Source organism: Protopterus annectens, chromosome 2.part1 (assembly GCF_019279795.1).
Source record: "Protopterus annectens isolate FY-2018-M chromosome 2.part1, PAN1.0, whole genome shotgun sequence".
In the NCBI taxonomy this organism is placed as follows: Eukaryota; Metazoa; Chordata; order Ceratodontiformes; family Protopteridae; genus Protopterus; species Protopterus annectens.
The window spans coordinates 1,920,475,084-1,920,501,006 of record NC_056729.1 but is presented as its reverse complement, the minus strand read 5'-3'; the positions used below and the strand labels follow the sequence as shown (position 1 = coordinate 1,920,501,006).

The window sequence follows — 25,923 nt, the reverse complement described above, 5'->3', positions numbered from 1 at the left end:
CCGTAAAGCAAATGGCATCGCCATTACCCATTCTAAAGACTTGGCTGTGATATAAATAGAACCTGCAGCAGAGACGCGTATAAAACTGAAAGACTACTCTTTCTCTGGAGCAGGTTCAACATCCATGTGAAGCAGATTTCCTCCCTAACCCAATTCAAGTGTAACTTGGAACATTGGATTTGGAAAAAGAAATTCATTCCTGGTTTGGCATCTATGTCTCTAATGCTTACAGGTAGCCTGTAAATGGCACATCTCCCTAGTCCCTGTTTGTAAATGTTTCATCTCCTAAGCCCCTACTTACACTTATCGAGAGTATCAGAAGTTGTCAGAGATTTGGGATGCATGGCTAAGCTTAAAAATGCCTTTGTGGTCATTAGCCTAGTACATACCTATGAACCTAATTAATAATATATTGATTTATGTCTATGCTGTAGAGTCTTAAAATAATGTGGTTAACTGTTAGTGTGATGAATGATTTGGTAACATCAAGATATATCTCTAAGTATTGATTCCCTCTCACTGAACTTTACTTGACAGATTATGAAAGACCATTTTATAAATCCATGTGTATAGTCCAATCAGGGCCTAAGACTCTAAATGACTAAGTAAATATTTATCAAAATATGTTTCTATTTCACAGATAAAACTTTTTACCTATAAATAGATTTCTAATTTTTGTTACTTCCCTTATACCCTGGCACAACAAGCAATATTTTCCAACACACAGCTACTACGCCAAGTTGTAACACGTTATTAAATAAACATGTGAATGGCTCAGTTAAGCTGTGAGAGATTATACCTAACAATTTATATAAGAAGTTGACTGGTCCCATATAATATTTTTTTTAAGTTTTCCGGGACTTTACGGGCATCAGACTCAATGTTAGGACATGATACTACTTCATTAGTTAGGAAATAATTGACATAATTTTTATGATGAGAACTAGATAATAAGTGAAGTATTAATAATTTTCCCATTCATAATTTTGAGTGAAAATCTTGTTCGTATTACATATAGGTCCTACTGTTGTCTGTCCTTTCCTTGTTCTAATAACATATTTGTAAAAGTTCTTTGTATTGTCCTTTATACTTATTAAGGAACTTTCATGTTTACATTTTTTCATTAATAAATCCTTTTCAACTGTTTTCTTGTCTGATCTAAACATCTTTTATTAAGCATTGCTTTATTATTTTTATATATCTATTTTTTCTTCCTTAATGGTTTAGCTGTATGTTTCATTTTATCTACCTTTGCTTATACTAACTTTAGTAGCCTCTAAGCATTTATTACATTTTTAATTACATTCCATTCACAATTAATACATTTTGGCCAGCATACTCATATAGTAATGTGTAATATCCATTTTTCCAAAGGTGAAACTACCATGTCAGAACTTATCATGGTCCGAACTTTGTAAAGGTTAATGTATTTTGACATTCTGTAACACTTTTGTCCCTGTTGATCAAGACTAAGTCCAATATAGAATGCTTACTGTTAAGTTTATCTATCATTTGAGTGGGATTATATGAGTTCAGCAATTCTAAAAAGAGAGATTTATAAGTAGTTTTGGTATAAGAAGAATGCCAGTCAATATGAGGGTAGTTAAAACTGCCAAAACATAATTGTCAGTATTTCATTTAACTGTCCTTCGTGTGTTATAAGGAAATTAACTTTCTGGCAATTTTTATGAAAAGTTTACACTATCCTAACAATATCCTATAATTTCCACATGGTATAATATCCATCTAATCCTAATTTGCCTCTTGTTCTAATTACTTGTTGATAGTTTTGTGTATTATATTATAACCCCTCCTTTCTTGTTTTACTCGTTTGTTGGTATTCCTTGTGTCTGTTATGGCTATTTTTTTTTTTTTTCAGTTTTAAAATAAAGTTAAACTCTTCGTTTTTATCTTGATGGCTTGAGTGTTAGCATGTCACCATCTTATAATTGCAGAGTTATGTTCCTTCCTTATATGTCTGCCACTAATATAATGATGCTCTCTAAAAGAAAAAAAATATTATTTGTAAAATATTAATAATCAAGTTTGTTTCTTTGCTTCTAAAGTGTAGTCTATCACTTCCAAACATGTGTAACCGCATTACTAATTATTCCTATAAGGTGATAACACAAAACCTCTTTAAGTGGTTCTTCCTTCTTAACTATATGTTAAATTTCTTAGCTTTGGTGAACACTTAGTCCTTACAAGCTGGTTGCAGTGATTTTTCACAGAGAGACTCATGAGCTTTCTTTTCTTGGCAGCTGACAAGGATGTTAATTATTGCCTTTTTCATGTATTCAGGCGGAATCTTTAGTAAATCATAATATCAGTCATAACCTGATTTTTTCAGTCAAGATACATTTAAAAAAATTGTTCACTTATTTCTGAGAGTGTCACACCTCTTAAACAGAACCAGTCACCCATAGATTTATTACAAGTTTTTTGTTGTTAAAAGGTCTACCTGAAATGAGAATCTCCAAGTATAAAATTTTCATTTTCCATTTGTCATTCTGACTATCCTTTAGATGCTCATAACTTTTTTGTGCTGTCTTTAGGAACAGTAATTTGTTCTGTTTTCTTTACCAATTTTTGTTATTCTTATTTTTTTACAACTGCGTTATCCTTTTCACTCTTCTTTATACTTGCTAAATGTTTTTTTCTTTACCATTTATTTCATTGTTTTGTGTTCCAGTAATGTTTTCAATTATAACTACCTCATCTAGGACCACATTCCTATTTACGTTGTGTAGGTGCTCTTTATTTGACCTATCTCTTCATCACTGCTATTTCTGTTTGTTTGTTTGTTTGTTTGTTTGTTTGTTTGATTTTTGTCTTCAGATCATCCATTTCTGATCAGCAATTGAATTCTTTTAGTCTCACTGTTATTTTCCATTTCTCTCATTAGGAAATTGGTATTTCTATCCACCACAGATGAAGGAGTAGAATCACACTTTTTAACATATACATATACATACATATATACACACACATATATATATATATATATATATATATATATATATATATATATATACATATATATATATATATATATATATAGAAATACATAATGTATTGCTTATTCTGGTTATTTTTAACCATAACAGTTCCTAAATGTTCAATACTAATATTTAATCTTTTTCTGAATTTTTGTTTAGTAATTTTATTTATTTATTTAAGTGTCCGACTGGACGTAGGTCCATTTTCAGCGGAGGCCCGGGGAGAAAAGCTCCACAGTTAAAATATACAGACAGTAGTTACATTGGATTTACATAGCAATTAACAATTTGATTAACATAGCAATTAATTACAAACATAGTTACAGATGAAGAACATAGTACATCAGTAGACAACTAGAATCTTTATCATCTGCGAAGTACATAACAGACATTAACAATTGTTACAATAAGAAGTTCCTGCTGTATAATAAGTGCTAGGCTTATGAGCATCTGAGCTTGCTATAATCAAGGTAGTTAGTGGGGTGGAAAGAAAGGTAGTGGTTGGATGGGGTGGGTGATATTAGAGTGATTCTTAGTATTATTGGTATTAATGATTATTAGTAATGATTCTTTTTCTATATTTACTTGATATACAAATAGTTCATTTTTTTATTTTCTGAAATGATTCATGTTTTATTAGGTGTAACTTGCCTTTCAAGTGTTTTAGTTTACCTCTTGGTAACCTTTACCTGATACTGTAATCGCATGATATTCCACTTTGTTATTTTTTGTGTTTGTATTTCAGCAGAGCCACTTTCCACTATATTGTTTTTCTCTATGCTTCACATGCAATGATGTTTTACATACATATTTTGGCTGTGAAATTACTCCATGCACTTCACTCATTCATCAACAGTAATGATAGCCTTTTTATATTGACAAAAGCAGTTGTCCTCAGTATATCTCACTTTATTTTTATTACAGATCAAAGTGCCTGCAACTTGCAACAATTCTCACAAACATTCTCCACATAGTTACTATATTTTAAGAAGTTTTCATATGTAGTGCACACTCCTATAGGTTTCTGTTTTTTTTTTAGATCATCCATCGCATATCTGTCAGGTGAGTTGATTTTAAACAGTACCAAATCTGTCACAGCCCTTTTTTAAACCACCCCTTCTACGTAAATTGTAATATATTCAGATATACTCTTAGAGTTTATAGCATTAATTAACCTAATTATATTTGCACTTTTCAGGTTAAAAGATTAAAAACATAATATTAAATACAATGGCATAATGAACAGATAACATTTTAAAGAAGTATACCTGCCTCACCTGTAGCTCTCACCTTACCACTCTCATATCAGCATGTGCAAAGACAGACATATTTACGTCACAAATAACTGTGTGATCAATTAGCTCATGAGTGGTCATGAGTCATGCTATTTTAAACTTTTATTGAAGGGCACAATTTAATCCTGCATTAGCCCCTAGTCACCAGGTATCACATGCACATCACCAGTCTTCCCGATAACTTCAGTTTAAAAAATAAACTAAAAAGTGACGAAGGGCAGTGCTTACACTATTATCTTTATAACCTTGTAATCAACAAACAAAATGAAAAACACAATCTGTGATGCATCATCTATAGGACTTTGTAAAATCTGAGGTCATCAGAAGGGGAAAAAGGGCAATGCATAGCATCCACTTGATCTAAGTCAAACATGGGTGATATGGTAGGCAAATCCATATGATAATCCTTGCATGTGTCCTTCCTGACAATATTCTGATAGTTGAGTCTATGGATAAAAGGGTCATATGGAACTGCTAAAGTAGTGTAGTTATCTATTCTGTGTAAAATATGTCAACCTTTGAGATGACTGGCACGTTTCTTTTTTTCCATTAATTTTATTAAGGATAAAATAAGAGAATACACACTGTCTAATACATTGATTCTACTGAACAGGCAACTTTTAACAAGAATGAAACTAAATCAACTATTTATTTACACAGGCCTGAAAAATGTTTGAGTAGTACCAATATTTTAGGAAAAAAAACTTTCAGTGAAGCAAGCAAATAATGATTAAACAGGGTTAAAAATCAGTTTGGAAAGTCTCAATTAGGTTTGAAACTTTTGTCCATGGGTTGTTAGTAAAATTCCTTAGATATATTCTAAGTTCTTTAGGTTTGACTTCCTTGTTTATAGTTTCTTCTAGTTAAGAGAAATTCACCAAGACTCAGAGAGGTGGTAGAGGTCCATTTTCTTGTAATATATTTTCTGGCTACTGCTAATATTGTCCATAATAAGTATGAATCTGATTTATTTAAAGAAAATGTTTCATCAACATTAAGAAAAATTAAAGTTTTAATTAATGTGAAGTTATCTGAAAATAAAGCTGAAAGAAAATCATCAATATATCTCCAAACATTCCTTAGTTTAGAGCAATCATAGAAAATAAGGAACCAATCTGCATTACATGATGTTAGACATCTCCAGCAAATGATGTTGTTCAATTTTTTGAATTCAGCAATTTTGTCAGGAGTTCAAAATGTTTTTTATAAATACTTCCAAGTAAATACATTCCAATATTGACCCCAAGAAGTGAATTTTACTGAAGATAGAATTTTAAGTTTTCCTGTCTGGGAGAGACTATGAGGTAGGCCTTTAGTCATTGTGTTCCATTGCTTAGTTGTTAAAATGGACCTTTAACTTAACAAAATGGTGTATAATTTGGATGCTAAATTGTCAAACTGTTGATCATTAAATAATATTTCAGATATGAGAGTGATTAAGGGAAGCTGATCTATATATGAAAAGTTCTGAATAATTTTCCGTAAGTCTTGAGAATAAGCAATTACACTTTGTAGTAATAACCAGTCTTGCGATGATAAGTTAATTTTTCATAATTTGCTGAAATTGTAAAGTTTCCAAGTACTTTCCCATTCATTAAAGATGTTAATGTGCAGTTTATCCAGGAAGATTTTTGTGATTTTAAAGGGGATTACTAGGTCATACCAGGATTTGATATCTGCATTTGAGTATATCATTTTTCTAAAGTTGTTAATAATGTTAGTTAGATAGTTTAGTTTGGTGGGTTTTGTCACATTATACTGAACAGTGTGACTAAGAAGAAACCAGAACGTATTGGAGGGATGTGTGGAAGGAATTTTACATAACAGTGAGTTTTCATTCTGAATTATAGCTATATGGAGATCTTTCCAATTTGAACTGTAATTTGAGTCAATCCAGTTTAATGTGCTTTTAAGTAACGATGCTTTGATATATGTTTATATAGTTTCCAAGTCAGGGAATCTTAAACCACCTCCATCCCAAGATCTAATATGATGCATATACACAATCCCATTTTTGTCTGGGTACCATAGGAAGTTTAATAAAGTTTTATTTATGAGTTTAATATACTTATTCCCAGGATGGGTGTCTAGCAGGGACGTCAGGAGGCATACGCACTGTACTGATTTCAGTACAACTTTTTTAGAAGGGGGGGTAGTTTTTTTGAAAAAAAAAAAAAACATGTGTTGGCTCCTTTAAGGGGGATACCAGCCAGTCGGAAGTGAGCTCACATCATGTCCGGCTGGCTGCAAGCGGGCGGGAAACAAGCAAATTGAGTTGGAGTGTTCACAAATGGAAGGCAGAGTTGGAACTGGCAAGAACATTCACAAATGGAAGGCAATCAACTGAAGTATGCAAGCACAACGAACAGAGGATTAAAGTGCAACGAACAGAGGATTATCATGGAGGCAAGCGCAATGAACAGAGGAGCGCAACAAACAGAGGATTATCATTGAAGTAAGTGTGTGCAAGCACTGAGTTGGAAGGCAAGAACGTACAAGCAAATGGATTATCATTGAGGTTGGAAGGCAAGAGCGTTCACAAATAGAAGGCAATCAATTGAAGTGTGTGTGTGTGTGTGTGTGTGTGTGTGTGTGTGTGTGTGTGTGTGTGTGTGTGTGTGTGTGTGTATACATATATGTATACACGATCAATTGTTCAGTACATCATTCTCAGTCATAGTTGTAAAAGTATCTCACCAAGGAATTTATATAAATAATGCTTCATGCCATTTGTAAAGTACCACAGAAAATGTCTATAATGAAACCCTACAATCCAAATATAGAAAATTGCATAAGTTATTAAGACTGTTGAAATATATAATATTCAGTCTTATCCTAAGCTTTTGGTTGTATTTGGAAATTGCATTTTTATTATAACTAGTCACTTAATAAATGTGGTAGGAAAAATAATCACATGCTGTACAGTGTCAAAGCATGTTATATTTGTGAAAATATTTTGGGAAGATGACAGCTATCTCATTTAAACAGTACTATAAAAAGATGGCTACAACAAATCATCAGGCTGAATTATATGAAGTTATAACAGTTAGGAGGTGTAATGTTCAACAGAGGTGCAGGAGTTTTTATATTTTGCAAAATATTTTAAGCATTATCAGTCTACTGCATAAACCCAAGAAGGGAAAATTAATATCTAACATGAAATCTAAGTTTTTGATAGCTGCAGTAATACATTTTATGGAAGAACATTTGTTTTCAGATTTCACTGAAAGTATTCACAGGGTGTCAGGCTAAAAATAGTACTCTGGCAACATAAGAAGAAATAAGAGGACAATTTGTATGCACAAGTTCTAGTACTACTGAAAAACATTAAAATGCATGCCTTGCTTTCTCCTTCCCCACCCCTAACATGATGAGAAATGTAATAATCTAGAGACTGAAACAGAAGAGAGGAAGAAAGGAAGTAACAGGGGAAGGCTAGCAAGGACAAGAAGTATATTCTAGGAATCCTAGATAAACAGTGTGGTAGGTGTAGCCAGATGCCTCTAAATACAAATAATCTGGTTGTTAATTCAAGAACAGAAATGTAGACTTTCATGGAGTAAGTGAAGGTTTTACAACATAGGTTCACATGATATCCTGCTGATAACATCTACTTGGATTTAACAAGGTTAGGGCAGGACACACACTAGGTGGCACAGTGCAAAATTAAGAGAGCCACACATCCTGCTTATCCAGAAATTGTGATATCAATAAAACAGAGACAATAATAAAAATGGAATCAAAACTTTAAAAGTATACTCCCATACTAAAAAATGGAAATAAATAAAAATAATAATTGTGAACCTCTGCAGTGCAAATGATGGCAATTCCTGCATTGAATGTAATGATCTTTCTTGGGTAGTAATCCTGATGTAGAAATTATTCTTGCATATGCTGGTAATTCAAGAAACAAGATGCATGGTGAATTATGTCTATAAAAACCATTGTAGCAGACATGCAAACCTTTTTATCACACAAAATCTGGGGGTTATGCTACTCAATGCTAGAAGCATAAATCTCAAAATGCACTCACTTGAAGCACTCCTTAAAATGGAGAACATCGACATCTGTGCAGTGACCGAAACCTGGTTCAAGGCTCTGGAGAGTACCACAGCATTACCAAGCTATAATTCATGCCACACCTTTCGGCCCCCTAATCCAGACCAAAGCACTAAAGACAGAGAGGTCTCCATATTCATAAAAGATATGCACACCTCCAGACAAGTAGCCCAACGTAATGCATCAGAGATACTTCAGGTACAGCTAACACTGGGTAAAACTGCAAGCCATGTTGTAGCCTGCTATAGATCCTCCACCATGTCCCAAGACTCCCACTACACATTCCTAAACACACTGGAAAATATTAGGTTACAACCCAATACACTTATACTGGGAGACTTTAACTACCCCTCCATTAACTGGGAAAAGTACTCATGTACCAACACACTTGCTTAACTTTTTCTGGAATTCATTAATTCCATTGCCCTGGACCAACTAATTCTTACCCCAACCAGGGGTAGAAACATCCTTGACCTGGTCATTACCAACATGGGCAACCATTGCTCTACACCTGAAATCAATTCCTCCCTGGTCAGATCTGACCGCAAGCTTATCACCATGGACATCCACATCCCATCCACACCCCTACTAAAGGAAACCACCGTAAAAAACTTTTCCAAAGCCAATTTTAGGCTTCTAAAAACAGAGGTGGCAAACTTCACGACGCCCACGCAAATGGAAAATAGGTGTATGACTGCTGAATCATAAACCAATCCACAGTAAGAGCATATACACAAGTGCATAGAATGGGCCATACTAAACAGAACCAAGATGCTCTCCTCCAAAAAAGGGAAGTCAATCTGGTGGTCCCCTACCATAAACAAACTCAACAAAAGAAGGAAAATCTGTTGCAGAAAAGAGTGAAATCACAAGACTGGAAAAACTCCCTTGTTAGCCTCAGCAAAAAAACTGAGATTCCTCATCAAATCATCTAAAGATAGCTATGAAAACAAAATTGCTGCAGATTATAAAGGCAACCACAAGGCATTCTATAGTTATGTAAAGTGTGTGTGAACAGCATGGATGGATAATCAGGTAAGGCGTGTGTGTGAACAGCATGAATGGATTATCAGGTAAGGAGTGTGTGTGTGTGTAAATGCCCCCCACATAATAGACCTGCTGGCTATAGGTGTTTAGGCTCAAACCCTGTACCTTTGCCTCAGGGTAAAAAGAGCCTAAAGTCCCTAATCACCACCATTTCTGAACTTTGTTAATATTTTGTTTTCTAACAATTGTGAGCTACGGTGAGAAGTGAGAACTGAAGTTGTATTCTCCAGCTGTGGTGAGAAGTGAGAACTGAAGTTGTATTCCCCAGCTGTGGTGAGAAGTGAGAAATGAAGTTGTATTCCCCAGCTATAGTGAGAACTGAAGTTGTATTTCCCCCATTATTGTTTTTGTTGTTTGTCCAGGTTATTTGTGCTAAGATGTGAAGTGAGAAGTGAATTTGTACTCCCTCATTATTGACTTTGTTTTTCCAGGTTTTCTGTGCTAAGAGGTGAGAGCTATCTAAATGATAGCCATTAAGTTTCAGTCTTCCTATTTTTCAAACTGCTGATTTAGCATAGTGGTATGTTGCACTGACTGTAGTGCATATGGTTCTGGGTTAAGACATGCATGGTGGTAAGGATTGTACATTTTATTCTAGCAGCTTTCCAAAATTATACAAGCAAAGTTTAAAATGTGTCCCTAGTTTTTGGGCTTTTGCCCCCCCCCCCCAATAAATGTTGGCTTTTTCCAGATTTCTTGTGCTGCAAAGTTCAGAGATACAGCTAAGTGTCGAGTACATTTTACAAGGAGCTGAGAGCTGCAGGGGAACTAAAGTTTAGTGCTTCTTATGCTGAGTCTGCTTGTATTGTTAATAGCACAACAGGTAATATACTTACTTTTGATGCAGAATGCTGTGGGTTCTTCTCCCACAGTAGGTAAATGCATTGCTGATACTGTACCGTGTTGTAAAGGGGGTTGGATGCTGTAGTCCTTTTTGGCAAAGATATCTAATAGTAACTATGAACCTGTTATCAGTTTGCCATCTATTCCCTATTGCAATATACTAGCGTATTATTTTTTTAATGCAACATAGGCAATTTATTCCTCAAGGGCAATAGGCACTTTATTTGTAGATGAAACAATGAAATATAAAGTTGTTTGCTAGCAGCAACCTCTTCATTAGTTACAGATTTCTTTAATGTGATATTATGTAGATGGCTTTTACTGGTTCAGAGATTGTGCATATTTACTGATACTGGTGGACTGTAGAAGTTTGAGTAGACTTCTATGATGGAAATTTTCTGAATTGGGTTGTTTTGTCATTATTGGTGCATGCATTTTGTTTCATTGTTTACTGGAAAAATGTTCAAAACAATAAATTTAAAATGTCCTCTAACAACTGTACTGTATTGTGCAAGGAATATATTTTAATACAATCAGGAAGGTGTATCAAAGAACACGTGATGTTTCATGTGCAAGGGGCCTATGATTTAAAAATAGCCCAAAGTTAATCTTTATCTGCCTCTGGCAAAATGTATTTTCTTTGAATGCGGGTTTCAGTGCTGTTTCAATGAATGTGAGTTTCAAGGGCAGAGAAGTTTTAATGCTAGGTCTAGTTTCATTGTGAGACTGCATTGCTTTGTTTAGCAGATATTTATTGGTGTTTGTGCTGTAAAATGCAAAATACAACTTTTCTGGCAAATCATTTAGGAATGAAATCACTAAATAATGACAAGACGTTAAGTTTCAGGCATCATAATCTTCAGAAAAATGCATGCCAAAGCAAGACCTGTTATTCTATCAACTGTCTTAAGTTTATACAAGATCAATTTTAGTACTGTTTGTATGTTCTTCCTATATATTTGGCCTTGTCCAGATTTCCTGCATTAAGAGGTTGAGAGGTACGTGCAAATAAATCGCTTTATAGAATTAGTAATATCCAAACCTCTCAAGTGTCCCCAATTTTAGCTCAAAATGTTGCTCTCCCCCTAATAATCCCTCTGCAAAATAGCAATTTTGGAAGAAAACGTGGAGGGTTTACAATTATAAATAACCGTAATGATCAGAGTTATACATTACTTTTATTTCAGAAATGCATGTAGATTCTCTAATTTTGTCAGCTGCTCAAGTTAACAGTACTAATATTAAAATGGTGTCCCTTCTTTGACAGGTTCCCAGCTGTATTGTCTGGCAATTTTATATTTTTGCATCACATTTTTGGTCAGTTTTTCATAAAATTGCAGTTTTCTGCAAATTAGTGGCAAATCATTAAAGACTGAAGTTAGAAAGTAATGGCAGACATTTGAGTTTCAGATTTCATACCTTTCAGAAAATTCATACTAATGCAAGACCTGCTACTATTCTATTATCTTTCTAAGTTTATAAGAGCAATATTTAAAAAAAATGTCCTTATGTTTGTGTCTTTACCTCAGTTTTATTTATGGGTTTGTTGCTCTAAGAGGTTGAGAGGTATTTGTTGTGTGTGTGTGTGTGTGTGTGTGTGTGTGTGTGTGTGTGTGTGTGTGTGTGTGTGTGGTAAGTAGATAGGTAGCATACCTCTCAACTGTCCAAATTTTGCAGAATGTCCAGACTTTTGCCCCATATATTTTCTATTCCTCATTTTTGAGGCTGAAGTTGCTAAATAATAACAGACATTTGAGTTTCAGACTTCATGTCCATTAGAAAAATTCATACTAGCACAAATCCTGTTATTCTACCAACTTTCTCATACTAGCACAAATCCTGTTATTCTAGCAACTTTCTAAGCCCACAAGAGCATTATTTAATATCTGTCCCTGTTTATTTTAGGCTTTGTCCATATTTCTTGCACTAAGAGGTAGGTAGGGGTGTGCGTGTGAATGAAACACCCTAGTTAGGGGTAGCAGATCATTAGTAATTTACTCAAGCTCAAAACCTGTACCTTAGTTACAGAAAACAAAAGCATGAATCCTCTACCTCAACTACCATGCTGCATTTTTCAGGTTCATTTTCAATTCAAGGAACCGAGTTTGAGTGAATCTATATTATATTACTGAAGAGGCATTACAGCGAATGCCTCTTCACTGACACTAAAAGAGTGAACCGTGAATTACAAGAATGGCCGTAGCTTGGCTGGGGAGGGGGGGTAGCAGTTTGAGACCTGTGAGTACAAATTTGAAAATCCTAGCTACACCCCTGGTGTCTAGAGCTAGAACAATGTATAACATTTTTGGAAGGAGAGTCATTTTAACAGTTGCAGTCTGACCTTGAATGACATTTTGTTGTAGCTACTTATGTATGTATTTACCTGAGATATTATGCTGTTATAATTTGTTTCTCTTGTTTTATCCAAGTTTTTGTATAAGGTTATCCCTAAGTAGTTTAGAATATTAACTTGTTCTCCAATAATTTTTGGTTAACTAGATGAGATTCCCCTTTGCATTAAAAATAATATGTTTACATTTTTGCTTATTAAAGTGGAGGCCTGAAATGTTTTGAAAGTTATTTATTATCATGTCTAGTTCTAATAGTTTTTGCTTTGACTTAGGTAAGGTAAGCAGAATATCATCCGCAAAAAGCGCTATTTTACTATTACATTGATTATAATTATTAATGCCTTTCATTTCTTGATTATTTCTTATTGATGATGCTAATATTTTTATGACAAGGGCAAATAATATTGGGGATAAATGGCAACCTTTTTTTGGTGCCTTTGGTTATGGGGATGTACTTTGAAATTAAGTGGCTTAATCTGATATATGGGGCATTTTATCTTTATAAATAGCCTTTATCATGGAGATGAAAGATACTGGAAACTAAAATGCTTTTAGTGTTTCAAACAAAAAAATCCCAGTTTACATAGTCATATGCTTTTTCTATGTCTAGACTCACCAACAAGGCTTCTTCATTTTCTTTCTGTAAGAATTCTATTAACATTAATATTCTTTTGATATTATCATGAGTGTGCCTTTCATGAATAAACCCAGTTTGGTCATTATGAACTAAATGTGAAAGTGGAACCTTTATTTTTTTCACAAATATAGACATAATGATCTTGTAGTCATTATTTAATAAGGAAATTGGTCTATATGATTTACATAGCTGTGAATCTTTGTCATATTTAAGAATAGGGGTAATAGGGGCAATAGGGGTAATCAAGGAGTATCTTCAAGAGGGAAGGACCACATTTTTAGTTTGTACTTCAATCAGAGTCTTGTGAAGTAAAGATATAATTGAATCTGGAAAAAGATTATAAATCTCTGCTATGATGCCATCTATGCTGGGAGCTTTGTTAGATTTAAGTTTTTTTATTTAATTTTTTATTTAATTTAGTGTTGTTCATTTCTTGAGAGTTGTACTAAGATATTTTTAGATGCCATTCAAATTTAAAGTGATTAATTCTTGGGCTGTAACATTTCTGAATGCTTGAGCATAGTTATTCATCAACACTTCAATCTTTTGTTCATCTGTATTGTTCTAATCAAGTAAAAGCTGGATGTAAAAGTAAAAGCTCCCAAATATTTCTCTTAGGTTAACATTAAGGGGCTTCACAGTTACCTCAGTGAAATATATTAAAGTACACTTTAAGATGAATAGATACTGTTGGACTGCTTTTACTTTTATAGGATAAAAAGTCAGAATTCATTGTTATCTATATTATTTGTAACAAGAAGCAGTGAATGACCAAATCAATAAAGGGAAAGTGAGGTGACTACATTAAAATATGCTTAATGCTGGCTGTTCACCAACACTGCAAAAATAAAACTTCATGTAGGCCATTCTTACAATGGTAATAATGCAGAGTCATATAGCTTCAAGCATTGTTAAGTACAGGTTAGTGATGATTATTACATTTCCTATATTATTAAACAAACTTCATTACATTACAGTCTATTTCATCTTCTGTTCAGATGCAGATCATTTATTATGTGTTATATTCTAACCATTCATCTTGCATCTATTTATTACTTATTTTACTTCTGCAAGGTCTTCTCAACTTGTTCTTGTTTTCTAAACAATCTCAGTTGGAATTTAACTACTTTAGATATTTTACATATAATAGGGAATGCTTGCAGTTTTTACATTTACCACCAGCGGTCAACTCATGCATTTTAATCTATGTTAAATCTAGCTGTTTACACCTTTTATTTACCTCATAAAAGGTAGATGATTCTTAGAAGTTTTTCTTGCTCAAGATTCTTACAGTTATCTTCTTCTTCTGGCTTTTCCCAGTTAGGGGTCACCACAGCATATCATCTGTCCACTTATGATTGGCAGTGCAGTTTTATGGTGTCAAGTTGCCAGCTTGGTGTCCAACCTTCCACAGAAGGCACACACTCAAACACACACACACACACACACACACACACACACACACACACACACACACACACACACACACACAGGGCCAATTTAGAGTGTCCAATCGACCTACTGCATGTCTTTGGGAGGAAACCGGAGCACCTGGAGGAAACCCACATGACCACAGGGAGGACATGCAGACTCCGCACAGAAGACACCCCACCTGAGAATCGAACCAGAGAACCTCTTGCTGTGTGGTGGCAACACTAACCGTTGCACCACTGCAGCAGCCCCAAGATTCTTACAGTTATAGAAGCTTCTATATAGCTAAAATCTTCTGACTGGACTGGACCTGAGGCCACCATCTTAGTGCAACTACCTACAGTATCATACTCATACTTAACTGTGTGCTTTTTCACCCTAAGGGCTGTCAGCAAACATTCTGAGAAGTAATGTTTGAGAGTGGCATCCAGGACTATCTCACAGATGTTCTTGTCCCCATAGTAATGAAGCAGGTTTTTTTTGTTGTTTTTTGGGGTTTTTTTGCATGTAACTGCCTTACTGTCTATAATTATCAGAGCTACAACACCTTTTTTGTATGAAACTGCCTTAATGTCTACAATTAGCAAAACTATAACACCTTCTAGTCAAAAATGTTATTAGATGACACCCATAGACTCTCTAGTTTTAAGGAGCAATATGAAAAAGCTGTTAACCAGATTCTGCATTACAAATAATATGTACTTGTCTTCAGTCTAATAGAACTTCCTTAGCACTGAAGTTTTGGGTACAGTTATAACAAAATGTTCTCAAAAGCTTGTACAGTTTGCTGTCTTCAAGTATTACAGAATCAGGAAACACTACTACATACTTTAAATTGTGTGTATATTTATGTTTCTAGGTCTAGACTGATCCAGGCTTATACTCTCTTCTGTCAGCTTTAATTTAAATTAGTAATCATATTAAACTATTTTCCAATTTCTAAACATTGAAACAGCAATTTTTATATAAATAAAAGAATCTAACTTACTTAAATGCAGCATCTGATTGTTTTTATCTTTACTTAGGAAGTTTGAAGCTAAGGAAGCATCTCCAATATTGTTCCCTACACTCCCTGTAGGGTGCAACATAGCAGAATGGACCAACAGCTTCCAGAAGCCTTAGGGAAGACAAGGCAGTTATATTAATTTTATACAGCTCAGAAAAAGTGCTGTGTTTAGCTGGCCATCTAGGCTCTGCCTCCACTGGCACATGTTTCTGGTGCTGACAGTAACATCAATGATGAAACTAGAAACTAACTAAGGTGGTATCACAACAAAAATGGCTGCTGGAATAGGGTCTATATCACGTAGTCAAAATTCTGTAAGTTCGAACATCATATGTTCAAACCTACAGAATTTCGAATACAGGAATGAGAAATTATTTAGAAGGAATTAAGTGATTTTTATAGCATCTAAATGGAAAAATAAAACTTAAGACCTGAGCTTTTTACAATAAGAAGAATGATGAACACTGTTAGAAGTGTCCTTAGGCTCAAAACACCAAAAAAAAAAAAGCATCCAGGAAACTTCCTTTAAAATTGGATGAAAACAACAAATACTATAAATGTGTAATCATTGAAGACTTAGAAAAAGAATAAGTAGCACTTTATTCACAATTCTAGACGTTTAACCTTATATTTTGAATGAGCAACCAAGCACATTTATGAGTACATACAAGTGACAGCACTTCAGCAAATATCTGAAGATGGACAGCTGCACAGTACATTATTTTACCTTAATTTATTCAGTTGTTACTGTCTAAATTAGCTGAACATCAATGGCGTTTTTCAGCAATGACTGTCCACAGTAACAAAGAAATTGGAAGATTTATGAACATATTAGTATATCCATTCACCCTACCTGTTTTTGGAGGTTGGAAATATTGGAATACAAAGAAAAATGCAAATATATACAGGGAGAACATGCATACTCCACACAGAAAAGAACTCGAGCAGAACCAAACCCTGAACCCTGAAACTGTTAGGCAGAGATTTTAAACACTGAACATGTGTGTTGCCTGTTATTTGATATAAAAGGTACTTAGTAGTATGGGAACGTAATGCTTGCAGTGTGGTCCTGATGCCTATGACCATTGTCCTAAGGTGGACATGCTCATCAAATTCTGTATTATATTTGGTGATTCCAACCACTTTTATTTAATTTTCTTGTCATAATAATTAAATGCACCAACATGGTTAACAAAAATCAAATCAATTTAAGGAACCAAGGAATAAACTTACCAGAATGTGTAAATTGCTGTGTCAGAGGAAGGCAGTTTTCACCTTGGAACACAGTCTGGATAGTTAGATTATAGGCAGAGCAAAGTTGCAGTCCATAAAATACTGCTGAATTTCCATATGTATTTTGTTGTTGTAATGTACTATAACTACCATGGGCAGAAATCTGTAGAAAGTAACTGTCAACACAGCCAACCCTCGGCCATGTTACTAGTACATCACCATTATCCATAGATGTTACTGTCATATTAAAGCTTTTACATCTCTGTAGCCCTAGGAAAAGACAGCAGGAAAATATAATTTAATATCAGCAGTTGGCATCTTAGATATTTTCTTAAAGAAAACTTGCTTCGATAATGTAAAAATCCACATGACATTCTGTATCTGGAAAACATTTGAAAAAATACAATATAAAAAAACAGTTTATTTAATTTTTATTTATGTGTTCATTTTTGTAAGCAGATTGCTCTGAAGACAATTTTAGTGATGGCCCAGATGTCAGGGAAAGGAAACATAATGATTTCTCATATCAAAGGACAAGCCGATAGATTATAACAAAATAAATTTATAACAATGGTATATTATAATACAGATCATGTAAAATAACAGTAAACTTAGCACAAAAGTATCATCCTGCATATTTTGTGATGCCTAGTTTCATCAGACTTTTTATACACTATATGATAGCAATGCATTTACTGGCATTTCTAGAGGCAGATAAGTAACCCTCTAATGTGTATGTTAAAGGGGAAAAATAGATTGCATAGAGGGGACTGCCTTTCCCCTCAAAATTCCTTTATTTTCCATAAAACTTTTGTGAAATGACTACTACATTCTTTTAAAATAATTCCCTTTCTTACTTTATTTATTACAAGATATTTTATTTTGATGCACTCCTAGGAATGACTAGATAAGTCAATGAATTTGTGTTTTGAATTGCAAACCTGTGTGTGTGTGTGTGTGTGTGTGTGTGTGTGTGTGTATATTTATATATATATATATATATATATATATATATATTTATATATATATATATATATATATATATATATATATATATATATATAAATATATATATTTGTATGCTTCTTTTTTTAAATAAGTAATACTTAGGTGAACCTTTGAAATAATCCTCATTCTAAGTTTTGCTTATTTAAAAAAAGAAGCATTCACAAAGCAAATCACAATAAGAATCCTTTCAGCCCATCTATCACTCCTATAATCCCTCCTGACTTTTAACCAACTTTCTTGTGCAGATTCGAAGAAGCTGAAAGGTTTTTCTTTACCTTACCAAACACGTATTTTTTTTAAACACCTTTATTGAATCATCACTTGTGACAGACAAATTGACATTTATTTAAAAGTAATCAAACTTTATTAACAAGTTCACATTTACAAACATTAAACTTCACATATATTGCTATATATCATATAACCTAAGCAACATTACATACATTATTCAATTTCTGCCCTTTTTTAAATAAGAAACATCTTTATTAAGCCATCACTTATGACATAAGCAATCATATATTTATATAAGTGAAAACAAACCACACTGACACAATCCTATTTGCAAGCATATTAGATCACAAACCATACTGACACACACACTCCCAGCTGCAAACATTATACATCACTTATAATCTACCCAATAATTTTCAGACAAACATTACATAGCTCATTTAAGTCCTGTCTTCTCTTAAACCTAATTCCTCCCCTGTATGTATTGCTCCCACAATTCCCATTTTCCTATGTAGTTTGCTCCTATTTTTTTCTATACATCTCAATTCCGGTTGATTTATCTCTGGTACTATAATCACTAGTTCTAGCATAGTTGGTTTAGATGTTGATTTCCATTTTCTAGTAATTGTTTTTTTGTCAGCCACCATAATTGAACACAGCAATGCTTTACCATGTCTAGGCAATTCTGCTCCTGTATCATAGCTCAGAAAAATCATCTCCCTCATCTCACAAATCTGCCCACCTAGCATCTCCTGCAGTGCATCCCACAGCGAATCCTTAAACTCTGCCAACTCACTTTACTCCCAGAAAACATGTTTCCAATAAACTCTTTCTTCCAATTCACACCTTCAACACTTGCTGTTTAGCTGAGGAAAAATTCTACGGAGTCTACTTGGGTTTTAAAAATATCTATATAACCATTTCCAAGCAAAAGTCCTAAATCTTCTAGACTGGGTTGCTTATTTGGGAGGCATACATATATTCTCCTATTGTTTCTTTGTGAATTACTCCAATCTCTCTTCCTAAGCCTTTTTAATCTCCTCTGATTAATTCTTATAGTTTTCATGCAATATTTTATATGCTCTACTAATTATTCCTTTTTAATGGCAACTTCTGTTCTACTTTCTACTAAAACCTCTACCAGTGCTGGTCTTTCATCCCACCCCCTCGCCATTTCTTTCTCTTTGCTTATAATTTGATATCAATCCTTCATAGGAAAGACAATCTCTAACCTGCATCCCAAATAAACTCTTGGCGTCTTCCCATTCTATCATTTTTCCCTCTCTAGTCATTTGCTCCCAGTACCCGAGTTCCTTTGACAGTTTTCTCCAAAAAATTCACCTCTCACCTATTATCTATATCTCTAAGTTTTTTAGTAAAAGCATTACCACAACTAAAAAACTCCACATCCACCCAGTCTCAATAATTTAAAGTAATTATATATTATATATTCTAAACTAATGACTACCCTCCTAGGTGAGTTATTGAAAACTGAATAAAAACAAACCAGCACACTCACCATATACAAGACGAAAACTATAGTTTGCGACATTAGTCAATGAAAACATTTGAAGAAAGAGAATGATGGTTTTTAAGTATACTAATAAGGTTACACTGCTTGGTTTGGTCAGACAATTTTCTCTAGAAAAAACAACATTACGGCAATTTTGAATTATGCAGAATTAAATGTATAACTAAAAATTTTATTTAAGAAATAAAAAAAAATGTTGTTGTTGTTGTGTTTTTGGCTTTTCCCGGTTAAGGGTCGCCACAGCGGAACTCCAGTCCGCTAATGATTGGTAGTAGATTTTTACATGCCGAATTGCCAGCCCTGATGCACAACCTTCAATGAAGGTATGCCCATTCATGCATGTCTCCACACAGAAGACGCTCTAGCTGAGAATCGAACAGGACCATAGGACAATGTCTTACTGTGAGGCGACAATGCTACCGCAGCACCACCACCGCAGTAAGAAATAACATAAATAAATAAATAAATAAGTAAATCAACCTATTATAACAATACAGTAGACTTATGGGTAGAGATTATTGTAAGCTATCTACCCACTGGCTATGACACATCACCATTGTTACACCCATGACAGATACCCTCCCACCAACACACCCATTTACCTAACCATAAAAATAAGCCAACTTGCTGCTTTTAATCACTTCATGCACAGCACTCATCTTTCTAAGAGAAGAAGAAGAAGAAGAAGAAGAAGAAGAAGAAGAACCTTTAACCTACTTCAGGTCTTTTGGTGATTTTTTAAATTTAACTACCTCAAAAGCTACACATGAGAAGAGTTTTAACCCCTATCAGCATCTTCTGCAAAAACTTTGAAGGACAACAACTCCACAGGCGTCATACTTGGGGAAGTTGCAATATCCATACTGCTTTTACAGGATCCTACCTGCTAAATAATTTTTTTCAAATCAGTCTTAATAATAACTGGTCCTATGGATATAACCTATTTTTTTTGTAATTTTTAATGGAACTTTAAAATGCATAAAAGCTTTTTAACCTCATTTTAATGTGTAGTAATGATCCAAAAAGTGACAGTCATTTGCCTATGACCACAGGCCAAAGGCTTTCATCCTGTAATTTGTTGCTAGAGCCTCAATGATACACCCAAACTACTGGAAGCTCGTTGATGACTATCACACAAAGGTGCTTTACATTAGGTGAATCTCTTGCTAAGGTCTTTAAATGGGATAGTTAAAATAGAAGGCATTCCTGAATGATGATCCTTTAATGCACTACTGCCAAGTTTTTGATCACCACATGAGCAGAGGTAATTTCCTTCGTATACTGAAATTTCTCCATTTCAGTAAAAATGAGAAATCTATGCATTCATTGTGCAAACATGTGTTGTGCTTTTAAAGAAAAAATTTCTACCATATGCTATTCACTTTTCATAGAGGCCACATCGTATCATGTGATCAAGTCAAAATGGCAGCTTGAAGCTGAGGCTAAATGTTGTCATCATACAGCACAACAGTATACAGACAGAAAAGGATATAAGGACTGTCTAGGTCCACATGGGTGGGGCAACAGGACTAAAGAAGGAGGGGCTATTCTAGACTTCTGCCTGGCAACTGGCTGGTTTGTGAAAAACACATGGTTCAGCAAGCGAGAGTAATAATATCACATTCAATAGTTGTCAACATACGTCTCAAGCAGACTATCTCCATGTAAGGAAAGGGCATTGGGGTAGAATTAATGATTCAAAAGTTGTCCCCAATGAAACAGTCAGCCCAATAATAATCTGCTGGCTGTCACAACAGCTGCAAGCATTAGTCAGAGAAGGCTCTAAGGTGAACACAGACTAGGCTGAACACCTGGAAGTTGACTTATGAGAAAGCACAATAGTTCAAGTAAATATTCAGAGGTCTAGCACTTCAGCAAGAAGAGAAAACAGGTGGAGATGAAGAAGTGCCTCAAAACAGAAAGTGTGGGGAATATAGAGCAGATATGTAGCCAAGCTAGGTATCAAAATAAGGTATAAATTCCAGGAAGTCATAATAATAAAGTGCAAAGAAGAAACACTGGTTGACTAACAAAGACGCTAACAGAGCAGTTGCAATAGTCAAGAACAATACATCAGAGGCAGAGAGAAACTCTATAATCTTGCACAGCAAAGAGACAAAGATAAAGAAAATTGTCATCAGACACCCTCCATAAAAGATGCCAACAATCCCCTGCTCACCAATCTAGAAGACATCACCAAACAAAGAAGGAACGTTGTGTCAAAGTCCAAGCACCAATTAGAAAAATCCAAAAAACAAAGTAATAGGACACTGCTGAGATTGATCCAGTAAAAAACACTATTTATTGATGTAAGCGCTTTCGGGATAGCCCTTCATCAGACATAATTTTAATACATTAAAAACAACCATATTTAAAATACATGTCATCCAATCATTTACTTACAAACACCTGCCTATTTTGTAGGGCGGGTTTAATAGGTAAAACATCATTAAGGCCCGGGGGTCTATGTGCTCTCAGGTCTACTATCCATTTGGATTCTGCCAATGCTGTTCTATGCTTGATATCACCCCCCCTGTCATTAACCCTAACATTAACTATGCATCTAAATTTAAAACTGTGCGTGGGGAACAAGCTAATGTGTCTATAGAGTGCATTGCTTTCTTCACAGTTCCTAATATTACTGAGGTGTTGTAAGATCCTGACTTTTAACATATTGTTAGTCATTCCGATGTAAAAACATGCACATTCTTCACAATTAGCCATATAGACCAGATTCTTCGTCCTACATGTGGCCTTCCCCTTAAAATAAAACATTTTTTTCATATCTGGATGTTTAAAATCTATGTCACCCCTGATATATGTGCAGGCCTTACAATTACCACAAGGATGAGTACCTGCTGTCAGATTTAGCTCCAATCTCTTATCCAAGTGTACCTCCTTACATAGTAGGTCTTTCAAATTCTTATTTCTTCTATAGTTGAAACTAGGACATTCACCTACTATATCCTTCAGTCCAATATCACTGGTTAATATATTCCAATTTCTCTGTACTATCTGGCAAATGTCCTTAATATTACTACCATATGTAAATAATAAACTAACTTTTCTTCCTTTTTTATCATTATTATTGGTCACAGTGACTTCATCTTCACCCACATTGGTCCTATGCATCCATGGCTTATATCTTGTTTCTCTGAATTGTTTATTATTGCTCACTATATTATTAATCAATGGTTTCCCATAACCCCTTACAGAGAGATGCTGTTCTAGTTTATGCAACTCTTCATCGCAATGTGCATCCTCAGAACATACCCTAGAAATCCTACCTACCTGGCTCTTTATGATATTAGGAAAAATATGTCTGGGATGCATGCTGTCGAAGGACAACAGTGTATTTTGCCAGCAATCCTTTCTGTAGAGTTTAGATGTAAACCCCATGTCAGTCTGTTCTACATAAACATCCAAAAAATCAATTTTCTCATATGATGTTTTAGCACTAAAGCTCAAAAATGTGGTGGTTGTATGTAGGAAAGCTAAAAAGCTTTCAAAAGTAGATAAATCCCCGTCCCACAAAATAAACACATCATCTACAAACCTAACATATAGAACTAAATATTTGTGCCATTCCTGATTGTTCAAAATCTCTTTGGTCTCCCATTTCGATAGCACTATATTTGCATATGAATTAGCACAGGGGGTGCCCATGGCTACCCCCTGTGCTTGTCTGTATAGTGAATCTGGTCCCATAAAAACATTGTTATGTAGGACCAAAGAGAGTAGTCTTTCCACGACCTCTCTCATATGTATTGTGGCTCCAAGTTCTGTAATAACCTCTCCCACAGCTTTAATGCCATATTCATGTTCAATAACCGTGAACAGGCTATTGACATCCAAAGTGGACATTAACAATTTCTTACCCTCATGTTTCTCAACCTTGGCTAACTTTTCCAAAAAATGTCCAGTATCCTTCAAAATATTGTTAATTTTGCTTAAATAGGGTTTCAGGGCGAACTCTAGCCAGATCGAGACATTCTCAGTGACCCACCCTCTGCCAGAAACAATAGGCCTGAGTGGTGGATCACTTAATGACTTATGAATTTTCGGTAAGGCCTTGAAAATAGGTGTAGTTGGTTTATCAATTCTCAAAAACCCATATGTTTCATTGGTTATCTTCATTTCATCTAGTAATGTGGCTAATGAGCTATGCACCCTATCTATAATCATTTTAACTTGTAAAGGATTAATCCGTTCATATGCTGCATCAAGAGACAATGTTTTCATTAACTTTCTGTCATACCATTCTGTATCTAATACCACTATGGCCCCTCCTTTATCTGCTGTTTTAATTGTTATTTCCTTGTTATTCATCAGGCTCTGAAGTGCCATTTTTTGTGTTATAGTTAAATTATAATACTTACTGCTATTCTTACTTTCAAAGTATTTAAAGAGGTCCTTTTCACACCCATTCATAAATAAATTAAGAGAGGGTGTAAGATTAGGAACAAAATCACTGGGTTTTCTTGGTTCCATCCTACCTCCTACTTGATTATCAAACATCAATTTAAGTACTACACCTCTACAGAATAACAGTAAATCAAAAATTACATCGCTATATACACATTCCTTACTTGGCACAAATGTTAGCCCCTTATTAAGAACTTGTAGTTCTTCTGTACTTAACAAAAACTTTGATAAATTATATACAATACCATCAGGGGTACCATCAGTCATTGCAAGGTTTTCCTGCGTTTGTCCACATTTCTGTCCTCGCTCAACGACCTTTTCCCAGCTCCCTTCTTTCTTACTGGTGCTGGGAGAGTTCCCAAAAAATGCAACGCTCCTTGGTTAATCTTAGGACGAGCCCCTAAGTCTTGATTATGTTCTGTATTAATATCCGGCTCCACAACTGTGTTGCTGGCTGCTGAAATGTGAATGGATGTGGATATGGTACTTGTTGGACAGGGAGAAAGCAACTCTCTTTCAACATGCGATGTTTCACCCTCCTGAGTGAGCTCCGTAGATTGGGTGAGAATATCCATTGAACTTACTGAAGCCAGAGCGCTGGGATGTTGTTCAGTCAACTGTGGCCTCTCTCCTTCCCCTTGCGCTCCCAGAGAGTGAACCCTCTCTCGTAAAGCACCTGAGGCAACTTCCCCCTCATGACCAGGGAAGCGGGTAATGATAGAGACCTCTTTCTGACTTCTGTGTCATGTGGACTGCTCCGTCGATCTCCCCTGCGTTTCTTCTCTACGCGTCACATCTTCCTGCGTCATGGACGGCCTTTGATGACGTTTCGCCTGTTCTGCTGTACGCTCGTTGAATTTCGGCCAAACGAAGATGTTGCCATTAACGAAATCGGAATAATCCCTTTTAATCTTACTAAGCTTAGTATCACGAAGCTTGTCAGCTTCTTTAGCCAAAGTCTGTTGGACTGTATTAAGTCTAACTTTGTACCTAGCATCTGGGAAATCCGATACTAGTCTATTATGTAATGCTGATACTTCTTGCTTCAATGTGTCAAGCTCCGAAGCAAAAAACTGTATCAGCAACTTCATATAATCCATACTGGTGTTTAAATTAAGTGCTTGCCATTTTGCCAAAAGCTCAGGGTATCTATCTCCCTGAGCCGGCATGCACAATATCCTCATTCCTCTGGGGACTATTCCATAACTGATACAGGCTTCCAGATGAAAAGCTTGCCATTGCAAGCGCTGCATTCTTCCAACTTTAAAACTCCATTCTCTCAGCAAGTCTTCAAAGGTTCTGTCAACCGCTACAGGAACGGTGTTCCCTGGTAAGCCTTCCTTCTGAACAATGAAGCCCAAATTAAGGAGCGGGTTACCTTGTTTTACAGTCTCTTTTCCTTGGTTGCCATAGAGTATCTCACCCGGAGTCATGTTAGAGAGTTTTCTTTCAATATTCTCAGCTGACACAACGTTCTCAACAAAACTAAGTAAATCACCAAACAAAGAAGGAGCGTTGTGTCAATGTCCAAGCACCAACCAGATAAATCCAAAGAAACAAAGTAATAGGACACTGCTGAGATTAATCCAGTAAAAAACACTATTTATTGATGTAAGCGCTTTCGGGATAGCCCTTCATCAGACATAATTTTAATACATTAAAAACAACCATATTTAAAATACATGTCATCCAATCATTTACTTACAAACACCCGCCTATTTTGTAGGGCGGGTTTAATAGGTAAAACATCATTAAGGCCCGGGGGTCTATGTGCTCTCAGGTCTACTATCCATTTGGATTCTGCCAATGCTGTTCTATGCTTGATAT

At 35.1% G+C, this 25,923-nt stretch overlaps 1 protein-coding gene across 1 annotated transcript in view; it reads right to left on the bottom strand.

Annotated features, from left to right (window-relative positions):
• The window catches only part of LOC122795068, a 471,006-nt gene that overhangs the window by 119,864 nt on the left and 325,219 nt on the right, over nt 1-25,923 (bottom strand). Inside the window, exon 6 of the mRNA XM_044063643.1 lies at nt 16,902-17,171. Coding sequence (XP_043919578.1) covers nt 16,902-17,171 — 270 coding nt within the window. The remainder of the gene's footprint in view (nt 1-16,901; nt 17,172-25,923) is intronic.